At 33.8% G+C, this 13,894-nt stretch overlaps 1 protein-coding gene across 1 annotated transcript; it reads left to right on the top strand.

Annotated features, from left to right (window-relative positions):
• The first annotated feature begins 3,904 nt into the window (after positions 1–3,904).
• Positions 3,905–8,286, top strand: LOC114283015 (uncharacterized). Its single transcript, XM_028225814.2, has 2 exons — positions 3,905–5,156; positions 7,477–8,286. The coding sequence occupies exons 1-2, from the start codon at positions 4,388–4,390 to the stop codon at positions 8,046–8,048; spliced, it is 1,341 nt and encodes a 446-aa protein (XP_028081615.1). The 5' UTR covers positions 3,905–4,387; the 3' UTR covers positions 8,049–8,286.
• Positions 8,287–13,894: the final 5,608 nt, after the last annotated feature.

Consider the following 13,894-nt stretch of genomic DNA (forward strand, 5'->3'; position numbering starts at 1 on the left):
CCCGTATATGTGTAATTTCAAGACTTTCACCCTGGACACTCCGGCCAACTTAATTATCAATGAAGTCCATCCCCTATCTCCTACCAAACAATGGAATGCATCCCCTATCTCCTCCTAAACAACAATACATATACAATGTATTTAAAAGCATGTTATATACAATGACCACCAAAATTCACATATTCAACAATTTAATCAATCCGTCATATTCAATGACAATATTCATATGACTAGTTCCAATTTACCTAGTCTTCATGCAGTTGCTGCAACAATCATAGCTATCCTCTACCGATAGCCCAAAACAGATATTTTCTAAATAGATAAACAATTCCATCAACAGATAAATTATGAGCTTTTCATAGGTATGTGGTTTATCAAACCAAACTACACCATTCAATCACATATCCCCCCAATTTCATAATTCCCAAACCAATTTCATTATTTACACAAATAGTTATTTCAACTCAACTTAGAGCAATTTTCTCCCTATTCCAAATCATCAACCCATAGGTCCAAATCTCACAATTTCAACAATAAAGAACCTCATACACAAACCCCCAAGATTACCTTGTAAATCAACATGAAAACCCCCCTTTAGTTTAGAGGCCAAACCTTAACTTTTACCCAAATCTTCCCAAATCTCACCATTTATACAAAATGACAAATATCTAGGTTAAAACTCTTATTAAAGAGTAGAATATACCTACCTCAAGTGTGGAAGCTCAAAGGAGAAAAAGGGAGAAACTTTGAAGATGACCAAACTCCACATTTTTCGGATCAAATGGAAGCTCACACAATACTCTACCTCTTTAGCAAAGGGACTAAGGTAGAAACTCTTAGGTTCTAAGGGATTTGTAGAGAGAAGTTGGACTTTTAGAGAGAAAGGCAGCCAATCTAGGGTTTTTAGGAGAAAAGAGATCAAAAAGTGAAGTAAAATCACTCTGCTGTGAACTGATATACGCAACCTTCGCTCGAGTGAATGAGTTGTCACTCAAGCGACCAGACACAACAAGTAACCTCGCTCAAGCACAAGAAGCATCGCTTGAGTGCAGAATGCAAAGTTTCAGGTCTGCCACAGATGCAGACGCACGCTCGAGCATAAGAAGTCTCACTCGATCAAAGGAATAAGTAACACATAGCTCACTTGAGCGGAAGAAATCTCGCTCGAGCGAAGAACTTCACCTTTCCCAAAAAAGATGCGTCTAGAAGAAAACCTGAGGACTCTCAATCCTCGCTCGAGCGCAAGAAGCGTCACTCAAGCGAAGGAACAAATTCAACAAGGCTCGCTCGAGCGCAAGAAGTCTCGTTCGAGTGAAGAAGTAGAAATCTAGGCGACAACAATCTAAACCATACAATAACCAACTTGTTTCCAACTCGCCCAACACGTTCCAAAACTCAAATACAAAGAGTCAAATGGGAAAAATAAGACAGGGATACAATATTCAACCACGAAACCCAAGTCCGGGACACAAAGAAAGTCAGGGCAAAACCGGGATCGCTATATCGGCAATACTAGGAATGGCGGCGTTAAGGCAAAGTGCCTCAAAAGCCTCTCTTAAAGGCTTGTATCAATTTAGCGAGGTGTTCCCTCCGCAAGTTAGCTACGGCGACTGTAGTTGCTGCGGTAGCTATCTCCCGTGGCAAGTTCAACTGGCGGCACAGATAATACTAGAGATGGCGGCGTCGACAAAGTACCTCCGTAACTTGGTCACTGCAAATGTTGTCTCTGCAACTTAATTGCTTCGATTTTCTCTTTACCTCAGCAATTTCAAATGGCGATAGAACCGACAATATTGGAAATAGCAGCACTGAGGCAAAATGCCTCAGCAACTTGACTACCGCAAGTGTTGCCTTCGCATCTTAACTTAGACATTTTTCTTTATGGAGTTGGTTCGGACCTTTGGTGGGTCAGACTTGTTCCGGCCCACTGTTGACCCACTTCTCTTAAGCTTTGGCCTATGCTCCTTTAATCATTCCTAGTCACCTAATAGGGGTGACCTCCATACTTAGGTCCATACTTAATTTTGACTTTAATTTATGACCCTCTATACTCTTCAACCATTGTATCAGACTTTTCACTCTTAATATATATCAGACTTGCTTTTATACTAAGGGCTTTTAATCTATTTATGATAAAAACAAGTCTCAAAATCCCATAATATAAGCTACGTTGGTAGCTATTTCAAATTTTTATTTTCTCAAAAATTTTCAGTTACTCTTCGACCATTGTATGAGACTTTTCACTTTTAATATATATCATACTTGTTTTGATCTATTTATCTATCTCGGAGCATATCCAATGCTTTATTAAATTTGAGTGAAAATTTGAGTAAAAATTTAATGAAAAATTTGATCTAATATGATGCACTTGAATGGTAAATTTAGGGGTTGTTTAGGATGACCTAAATAAGTGTATTTTTTGCTTTTTTATGAAAAGATGTGCAGAAAAGTAGAGAGGTGATGTGATGAAAAAAAAATAAAAAGATGAATTATTTTAGAGTTGCCAAACTTGGCCTTAAAAGTTTGATTAAATTAGCCCGTCGACCTACCTAGAGTAAATTTTTATAAAATCTTTTTACAAAATTCCTAATTCATCTCAAAACTCGGTTGACATGTAGGTTGTCTAGCTAGTTGTCCTTCTTAAGTGTCTAATTGAAGCCTCTGCAAAACCAACAGCTATCGGAGGAGAAATAAACATTATATGTAATGTAATTTTTTCTATTAATGATATTTTTTTAAATTTAATTTGTACAATAATTGTATTCTTTGATTTGTAATTCATAATTCTGTTTCATAGATGTTATTTGTTTCTTAAACCACTAATCTTCTCCACTTCTTATTGAAACATGAAGTTTGCTTTATTTAGGAGTTGTTTGAGATGTTCTAAATAAGTGCACTTTTTGATTTTTTATAAAATATGTGTTGGGTTTGAAGTGATGTGGTAGAGAAGTGATGTGACTTAAATAAGATGATGTAACTTTAATAGGAGAGTGACTTTTTAACTTTTTAACTTTTTTTTAAGATGTCAAACTTAACCTTAATTAGATAATCGGTGCAGGTTCGAATGTTGGAGGTGTAGGGGTAAGGAATAAAAAACTTTATCTCGTAACGAGATTGGGAAATGAAGGAGTGGTGGCAGGGACAGGGGCGGGTATTAACAAATCCAACAAAAATCTATCCTTGACCATCCCTATTCTCAATAATTTAAAAGATTTATTGGTACATTTTTTTTTTTTTTTTGTTACAGGGAAATCCTTCTACACTTCTCCAGGTCCAAGGCCGCCCATGAGGAGATCACTAGGGTGTCCTGTTGTCTGTTCCGAGTAAGAGACTATAACTTGGAAGCTTGTCCCGACCTCCCAAGTATAACCTAAAAGCTTGTCCCGACCTCCCAAGGCAAGTTTCGATTAAGTCAGGACTCGCACAGCGGGGGAACATTAAACCCACACCAAGTAGCTAATTAGACATCCTTGAGGTCCAACCTCCTAACTAATAATACTTCGCCTAGGAGATTGACCCAAAGGAGAATTGAACTTGTGACCTTGGGGCATAAACCCCAAGGCCTTACCACAATGCCACAACCCCTTGGGTTAAAATAATAATTTCTTTGTAATATAAGGGTCACCATGTAAATAATTGTTCTAACATAGATATGAATCTTGTGTGTGAATTTATGCAAACAGCTTTCGCCGCGTGTCATCACCAACCGCATAGGCCACTAGACTCGTCACATCACAATCCCAAATCCAATAAAAGCTGCAATACAGGTTGATCTGGCAGCTGTCATGTTATTATAACACGACACGCGTCTCCCTACCGTCTCAACTGCCGCTCACCTCGTACGGAACGAGGCCCACTGAAACAAACAACACAACCACGTGTCGGACCCTCAAGAAGCTACGTGGTTCATCCTTCTAGGGGGTGCGTAGACTACACAACTGAAAGTGACGGCTGAGATTCGAGGAGACAACCAAGATCTCAACCCACGTGGCCGTATTTCCGGTGGACCGGATTCACAGCTATTGGGTGAAAAACTCCAAATCGAACATGTGTCTGGCTCTCATTCATGTTAGCACTGCCCCGCTCGATGTCCACCACGTGTCAATCCCAACGCATGCAATTAAAACACAGAAACAACCATGAAATAATGCCTTCCCGCTAAATTTAACTTGACACAATCTTCCTACGTGTCAACCCAACCGTCCCTCACGCCTCGCCAGGTGGCATTCCGTCTTCGCCATCTCTCTTTTTGTGTGATTTTTGGGTAGATCTCTCTCTCTCTCTCTCTCTCTCTACTAAGTAATCAATTCAAAACCAAATTGAAGAAGAAGAAGCAAACCCTAGAAAAATATTTTTGTGGTTATTGTTGATGAAGTTGTAGACTTGGATGGCGAGCAATCGTGCAATGTTGGAGGTTTCTCGAGTTGGAGAAGATGATGAAGAGATTGAGCTGAGTTTGGCGTTGTCTGTTGGTGGAAGTTTCAGAAACTCCACGAAATTAAATCCTCAAGTTGAGAAAACAATCAATTCAGACGCAGATCTGATCAGCCAGGAAAATCAATGCCTCTCGAGATCTTCGAAGATCGATCCGGTTGTTGGAGATTCTGAGCCGGAGAATTTAGATCCGCATAGAAAACGCGAGATTCAAGCGCTGAGAAGGCAAGAGGCGCGAAAGAAGAGAGAAGAGAAGCTGAGGACGGGCGTTGTTTTGTCTGACGATAAAATGTTGCTGGAGACTCAACGCCTTCAAAATTGGGTCAGAGACAGAGAGATGAGAGAGAAGGAAGCAAACGTTGCAGAGCGAACATGTAAGAGAGATAAAAAGGGAATCGGCAACAAATGCGTTGTCGTGAATGAGGAAGAGATGAAACAACACAATGAAGCCCCAAATCTAAGTCAGGGGGGTTCGATTCCGGTGCAGTATGTGCCGTTGGCGTACCCTTGTGTGACGCCGTGTTGGGGTCCAAATGTTGTGGGTTGGCGGAGTTTACAGCCATATCAGGGGAATCTGAATTCTGGGTGTAATCCATTGATTGGGTCCGATTCAGAGCATAATAACAGCGGCAAAGACGGTGGAAATCGGAATGCGGTGTCGAATGGGTCTCCAGTCTGCAGTTCTTCTGTCGTTTCGGAACATGGCAGCACCTCTCGCCAAGGTATATCTCTGTTTCTCTTTCTCTTTTAACATTTCTTTCTTGCTTGCAAATTCACCTGTAGTTTATATGCCCTCTTTCGATTTTTAGTTAAACAACAAGATTGAAGGCGTGTTTAGCAGAAAACCAAACTAGTAGATGATTTTTAGTTTAACTCTTGGAATTTTGGGACTGTTTTCTTAGAGTTTTTAAGTTCTCTATTCATCCTAGATAATTAGTTCGCATTGGCAGTTGTTGATTTTCATGTTTTTAGCCAAAGTTCCAATTCTCTTTTTTAAGATTAGATTCTTTCATCACATGGTTTAGTCTGACATGGAGATTTCTTCCACTTTAAAAGTTGTGTCAAAATTGATTGCAAGCAAGTACTATGCCATTTTGGATTGTAATACAAAATTTGATTGAGAAAGAAACTCACTGCAGCAAAGTGAATGACTTGCACTAGGAATTGTTGAGTGTAGTTTTTCCATTTCTTGATCAAAATATTTGGTTCCAGGATGGGTGAATTTGGGAGCATTACAGGTTTCATGATGCCAAGTCAGATCTATAGATATCATTGTGGTTTCAGCATGATGTATTTCTCAAGTATATGTCGAATGCAATTTAGATTGAGCCTCTTGTTTATTGATGGTGGCATCCCAACTGAGAAAAGGTAGCTGCTTGCCATGGTTGTAGAGATCATAGGGTTTTTTTTTTTCCAGTCAAATTATTAAGAGAGAGATCTAAAGGGTTGGTGGGGTTAGCCGTGGTTCATTATGTAAAACCTTGGTTAGCTATATTCCATTACATTGCTTAAATAACAATTGGGCTGTGTTTGGATGATGGATTTAGGTAGGCAAAGGAGAAGCAAGAGAAATGGAGAAGAAAATTAGCTTCTAAACACAATCGTAGGGTCCGTTTGGGTGAATTGGATTTTAAATCAAAGGATTTGACCTTAATCATTCAAAGATCATAATTCAAATTTAGATATGGTAGTTTACCAATGAATTTCAAGATTTAGTTAAATAGCTTTATCATGATGGATTTGAAATAACCATGCTAAGAATTCTCTTTTTAGTTACAAAAGCACTTACATCTTCTATCTCAACTTGTCTTAAATCTTCCATTGTTTTTCTATCCATTTAACTCCAAATGCTTTGATTTGAACTCCCGCATCCATACAAAGGCGCCCTTAAATTCTCTGTGGGTGAGTCAGAGAGACAGTTTTGGTTTGGTGAGGCAAGTAGAATATGACTTAAATTTCGATATTATTTGATTGACGAATCACTGTAGTCACTAAATGAGAAAATCCCCACAGTATATAGTTCAATCAATTGCAGTGTATGGTATCAAAACACTTTTTCTTCATTTGATGCCTTCTCATTTACTATCATTTGGTTTCTGCTACAAACACCAAGATACCTTACCTGATAGGCAACTTGCACCTCCATAGCTCATACATGATCAAGCACAAAACTGTTGTCATTTGAAGTGTTTCAAACTTTAAGCTTCTCATGTAACTTGTGCAACTTCAGATGACAACGTCGATATTTTTGGAATTTTCCTGTTCTGCAGCAATTTGCATTGACAGTCTGAAAGTGTTTTCTCTTGATCCAACATATTGGAGTTTTATTCTTTTCTGGAATTTGTTGACTAAATTTCCTTGTCACATTAATAGCATGAACAACCTCAACCTACACTTCTTGAATCATTTTATTTGCTAGATGAAAGAATTGGTCATTGTCTATAAAAGGGCTTCTTGAATAGCTTTTAGATAAGTTAGTTCATTTAGGCTGCATGGACATTGAAGGATATTTCATGAGCATCTAAAGTGGAAAACCATCACCAAAGGTGGAGCTCTTAGGTAGTGCTTATGTCATTGGAATGAGGTAGAATCGAATGGAATTATCATTCCTTAACTTTTTTTCTATGAAGTGGTCATTCCTTTACAATAGTAAATGATGATTTCATTTGCAATGCTATTTTTATTATTTTTTAGTAAATTAAACGTGAGGACAGACATTTTGATGGAATGAGCATTCCATTCCACCTCATTCAAGTACACCAAATAAAGCATTAAAGAAAAATGGGAACAACTAATGGAATAGCATCAATATAATGCAGTCTAATTCATTGTTTTTAATGTAATTTGTGATAGTTGTGGCTTCAGCATTGGCCTCATTCATGTTGATAAAATTAGAAAACACCATTTAAAGTCAATGGATCAATTAAATAATAAAAAATTCACCACACATTTGATTGCTAATAGAATCTGGACTAACTTCACTATACATATATCTTCCACCCTGAGATTAAGAATACATTTTGGTTCCTTTTTTCTTTGCAGGTGGCAGCAGCAGCAGCGATACTGGAAGAAGCCATTCAAGTCACTGCAAACCAGAACAATCCCAGCTGAACACAGCAAGCAAACAACTGGGACAGTCAGAGCACAGTGTTTCCTCTAACTATATGGACTCTGCCGAAGCCAATGCTAAAGCAACAAACTGTACTGAGAAGACAGTTTCACCAGGCATCATCCAAGCCCACCTGACTAAACATAGCGAACAAACTCACTCAGTAAGCCAACCTGATCCGGTCGAGAATAACATTAATAAATCTCAAAATCCAAACCCTGGTCCATCGAAGGTGGCCGATAGGGATTTCAGCAAGCCTCCAAAGCCCAAAACTCAGAGTGTCCCTTCCTTCTCACAAATGCCTTGTGTTTCAACTACAGGAAATGGTCCAAATGGGAAAACCATTACGGGGTTTTTGTACAGATATACCAAAACAGAGGTCAGCATCGTTTGTGTGTGCCATGGAAGCTCATTTTCTCCAGCTGAATTCGTGGAGCATGCTGGAGGCAAGGATATAACACATCCGCTGAGGCACATTACAGTGATTCGTTCTGCTTTTGGGTGATAGAAACTATACCTGAAGACGTTTGAATCCTTTTTTTTTTTTTTTGGGTCTTGTTTTGTACCTTTTATGAGCTCCAGAAATTGAGACTGGTGAAGTCTCAACAAATTGTGAGTAAAAATGTATGCTCGGTAAATGCATCAGCTCTCTCTGTCAAAAATGGGCAGAGGAGACTTGTAGGTTTTTCTGTAAACCCCTTTTGATTCCATAATATATTGTGATTACTACTTTAAAAACTTAAGATGAGGTTTAATGCGAAATTGACGTGCTCATTTTTCCTTTTCTGATTCCAGTAGTAATTTTTCATGTCTTTGCCATCTCAGCATGTTCTAGTCCTGAGCATCCTAGTATGTTCAGGCATAGTTCTGGTTTGATTACGTTGTATAGGAAAAATTTCTTACTCATCTTATTTGATCTTTTTCAAATTTAAATGAATTTGTAATTTAGATTTAGGGTCCTCAATAAGCCAACTTTTGCCCCCAAAATCGGCTTCATTTCACCTTATTTAGATCTTTTACAAATTTAATCAATTATTTTTATGTTTAAGGTCCTCAATAAGCCAATTTTTTACCCCCAAATTGATTATCCTGCATATTAAGGAGGACAATTTTATCCTTACTATCTCATTTAAATATGTATATATATATTTTTATCAGATATCTCAATTAAATATTTAAGCTGTTAGAGAAGGATACCTTTAAAATGGGGGGGGGGGGGGGGGAGGGGGGTGTGGTGGTGTTGTTGTGGAGGAAGAATTGATAACAATAAGAACTTATAAATTTACATCAACACATCACCATAGAAATGATTGAGACCCTTAAAAAATGAACCTTAATTATAGTAATATGAACTATTCTATGTCAATTATTGATTAATTTAAAAATAAATCATCTAAAACTCAACTGTTTTCCATATCTTCACAAATATTTTTATTTCTTAAATACATATAGATTTAGGTGCATCTAAAAAATAAACATAAAATACTCATTAAAAAAACACAAATTAAAAATGCAAAAAAATAAATTAAATATTAAAAAAAATTACTAAAAATATATATACAAATTAAAAACTCGAAAATTATTTTTGAAAATTTCAAGCCAAACATAATTTCTAGTCGATTTTTTATTCTTTCTGTTTGTTTGTCTCCTAACGTATGGCTAAATGAGTGGTTAAAACCTTGCATGTTGTCTTGAATGATTGGTGGGTATGCTTCCCACATAATTGTTAAAGGTTCAGCTCTTGGGGTCAGATCACACGAAAGAAATTTCTTGTAAATTCCCTTGTCTCGGCGTCGCCTTTGACCAAATCATGAAGGGAATTAGTCGAGTTGAGCATAAGTTGGCCTGAACATCCCTTACTGTTGAACTAAAAAAAAAATGAGTGGTTGAAATTTGATAACAAATTTATGGTTATATTTGGCAAATGTCATACTTTTGATTAAAAAATTAGTGTAACGGTGATACCACGACATTAATGATATGTGATATCATTAACTAATTGTAAACATATACGAGAGGGGAGAACCACACTTTCACAATGTAACCACCTTACCACATATACATAGGAGAAAAAATAATTATTAAATGGTGATATCATGTCATTGATATTACCTTTTATATATATATATATATATATATTTCTATGCTTTACCACATCATTAAAAAGAGTAATGCTATGAATATTAAAAAAAATTATCTCCAAAAGCCCTGTTTGGTAGAGCTGTAGGAAAGTGCTTATAACTTTAGCCTAAACAGCTTATAGCTTATAACTTTCAGCTTATTCTTAAAGCATCTCCTGCCCCACTCAAAGAATAAGCTGATTTCTGACTTCCACAAAGCTATAAGCTATAAGCTATAAGCTAAACCAAACACATCAAAATAGCTTAAATTAAGCTGAAAGCTGAAATAAGCTGTAAGTAATTTCTGCTAAACAGGCACAAAGTCATTGACGTGATGTATAGATACAAATACTAAAATTTTTTATCTCCAAAGTCATTGATGTGATGTATAGATGTAAATATTTTATCTCACATCTATGACTTCGGTGATCAAAACGTATTTTCCCTTTGAATTCACACCAACTCAGACAAAGTTGAAATGATAGTAACTGAAAGGAAGGGAAGGAATGAAGTCAAAATTTACTATTGTTAGATTAGAGTATAAATGTTAAACTATAGTATTTTGAACACTATTACATTGGTTTATATGTCACTTAATTACTGTACGACTTCGTGAGAAAAAAATTTTGATCAAATTTTGAAAGTCGGTGTTATTGGATTCTTTTGAATGAGCTTTCTATCTTCGTGAGTTTTGGTAAGAGGGTTTTGTGTTAATCTCACCAAACTAGAAAACAAAATTCAAATGGATTCCCATTGACTGGGAAGAATTTTGAAAAGTGAAGCCAAATGCCACCTAAAATGTTTATGCTTTTGTGTATCGGAGATACTTTTTTTATCCATCAATTATTATATCATATTTTTATATTTCTATATTTTAAAATTCTCATATGATTCGATAATTACGAGTGTTTAAAAAAATAAAAAATTCCTTGGCCAAGGATAAAAAAAAACAAACTATAAATGTAGGAGAAGGGAGGAATAATTAATTTTAGTGGTACACGAAATCAAGTTTTTGTAATGACTTTGAACTTATAAGGATATGCATTTTATATTTATAATTAGAAGAGTGAATATTGGTTTACAACCGTGATTCAGGGCCCGAAAACAGGGGGCTCGATTGCCCCGTATTTCCACTTTAGGTAAAAAAAAAAAAAAAAAAAAAGGAAAAAAGAAAGAAAAAAAGAAAATAGTTTCCAAAATTAGAAATTAGGGGCATTAGGGGCAAATTTTTTAGGGCCACCAATCATTTTCCATTGGTTTAATGGTGTGCCATGGTTATTTAGGACTTTGAATTGACATATATAGGCTAGTAGCGGTTGGAGTAATGTTTGACACTTCACAAATCCCCATCATTTGTTATGCACATCGGTAATGTTGTAAAGGGTCAGTTCCATATTCAAATTATGATATTTGTATGGTTTATCACCATAAATGTTAACTTAAAAATAAAATAAAATAAAATAAAATAAAATTATAACCAAATACCACATAAGATCTAATAAAAAAAAAATTTAAATCATAATCAAAATAATGTCATAACTAATATCATACTGAATTATTTCAATTCTTAACGTCTCAAATTCTAACCCCACATCCACTATACCAGCATCTCTCACTACCTCCCCTACCCATTTTCCTTCCACCTAGCACTATCTCTTCTCTTACTACATACCTTCATTCATTCTTTCCCACTTCTTCCTTCCTTGCAACCCCTCGTCCCTGAAACTCTTCCATTTCCTTCAATCTCACCATTCTTATTTTTTTACGCCAATTCCTTTTTCATTTTCCTTGACTTTGCTTTCCAATAGTCGCTGATCCCAACCTCATATAAAAGATAGAGAGAAATTTTGACTGAAAGAAAAAGAAAATCAATGAGTAATATCGAAAAGGATGCAGAATGGAGAGAAGAGGCAATAGGGTGATTGAAAAGGAGGCCATGGGAAGTGGTAGGGATGTGAATGTTTAATTTGTTGACAAGGTCAAACCTTAGATTTATTTTATTTTATTTTTAGTAATTTTTTCAATAAAGTTTTTTTTTTTTTTTTTGTGGTGGTTGTGATTTTGTCTTTAATATTAATTATATTTAAGGGTATGAATTGTAATAAAAATTTAACTTTTAATGACTACGCTTGGAAAAAAATCATGTACAAATAACAATGCTTTCAGTTATCCTAGTTTTAAGAGTTTTTTTTTTTTTTTTTAATGTTTCAAAAAAATTAAATTATTTAGATAGATAATCAACTTTTCAAATTATTTATCAAATTAACTCTCTTTTTAAAAGCGCATGTTCAAAATACAATTTTATGATGAAATCATATATTAAACATGTGATTGACATGACATGATCTGCATCTATACACCAGTAAATTATATCAATATGAAATTGCATCTTAAACATACAATTTCGTATTGACATGATCCACATCTATACACTAGTGAGTGATATCAATATGTAATCACATTTTAAACATAAAATTTCATGATAAAGTTGCATTTTGAATTTGTATTTTTTAAAAAAGTAGATTAATTTGATAAACAATTTGATTTTTTTAAATATGAAAAAAACTATTAGGTTTAATGCGAATTAAAATTTCTTTCATTGGTTTGTAATTAAATTATCCAAATACAGTGAATTCACTTTTTTTTTTTTTTTGGAAGAAAGACTATGGTAGGAGTGTGTATAACTCTATATAAGTAAACATACCAAAAAAAAAAAAAAAATCATAAGTAAATACATCAAAGTAATAACACAATTAAAAAAATTAATTATAATTAAAAAGAAAAATAAGGTAGAATTCTCCTTTTTTGTTTGGAGTATATTTGCAAAATTTCCAAACTGTTGGATTTTGGAGTTACTGCTTTACATTATATTTAACTAGCATATGAACCAGTGCGATGCACGGATTAAATAAATAATTAAAAATAATTTTAAAATTAAATAATAATATAAAACTTATTTAAAAGTATAGAAAAATAATTTAGAATTATTTAAATTTTAATCAATTTATTATAATATATATATTACAATTATTATGTTATTAATTGTATATTTTAAATTCACAATAAGAAATAGATGTCATAAAATAAAAATAATTGGTAAAGATGAAAAAAATAGCATAAATTACAAATATATATATATATATGTATTAATGATAAAATAAAAATAAATTTCATTTTATAAATTCTTTTAGTTTTAGTTTATTCTATATTAAAGCTTGTTATAAAACTGACACATACTTTTTAGAAATAAAACAATATATATATTGATAAAATCGTTAAAATCGCTCAAAAGTCTTACACAAAAATTAATAAATTAAAATTTTTAAATTTTATTTTATTTAAAATTTAATTTGTTTTCAATTAAAACATATAGAAAACTACAATATTAAATGAGAGCATATATTTATATAACTGATGAAACAACTCTCTTTTTTTCCCGATGCAGGATTATTCGGACAGGAAGTTTATTTTGAATCAAACAATATCAGTCATTTAATCTTTAATTAGGTCAATTTTTAGTTTATTTTGAATCAAACAAGTCTAACCAATATATTTTAATAAAATTGCTAAAATCACAGTTAAACCAACGAATCAGTCAAATAAAAAATGATTTAGCCTAATCGATTGGGTCAAAAGACCAACTGACCAACCAACTTACACAAAAATTAATTAATTAAAACTTTTAAATTTTATTTTAAAATTTAAACTGTCTTAAATTGAAACATGCACAACACTACAATATTAATGGGAGTATAAGATTCACTTTATATAAGTGAAACAACTCACTTTTTCTTTCTTTTCCCAATGTGGAATTATAAAATAAATCATATCATAGACTAATTAGAATTTTTATTTTAAAATTTAAACTGTCTTGAACTAAATTATGCACAGCACTACAATATTAAATGAGAGTATAAGATTTACTTTATATAAATGAAACAACTCACTTTTTTTCTTCTTCTCCCGACATGTGATTATAAAATAAATTATAAACTAATTAGAATTTTATTTTTATATGATTAAATGAAAGTTAGCTAATGGAAATTTTTTTAATTGTTTAAAATTGAGAAAATCAGTATAAGAAATCGCGGTTAAACCGGCTAATCAGTCAAACTAAAAACGGTTCAGCCAACCAACTTATACAAAAATTAATTAATCAAAACTTTTAAATGATATTTTAATTTTAAAATTTAAATTGACTTGAATTGAAATATGCACAAAACTACAATAT

This window comes from Camellia sinensis, chromosome 3, assembly GCF_055761805.1.
Source record: "Camellia sinensis isolate YWXY chromosome 3, ASM5576180v1, whole genome shotgun sequence".
Lineage (NCBI taxonomy): Eukaryota > Viridiplantae > Streptophyta > Magnoliopsida > Ericales > Theaceae > Camellia > Camellia sinensis.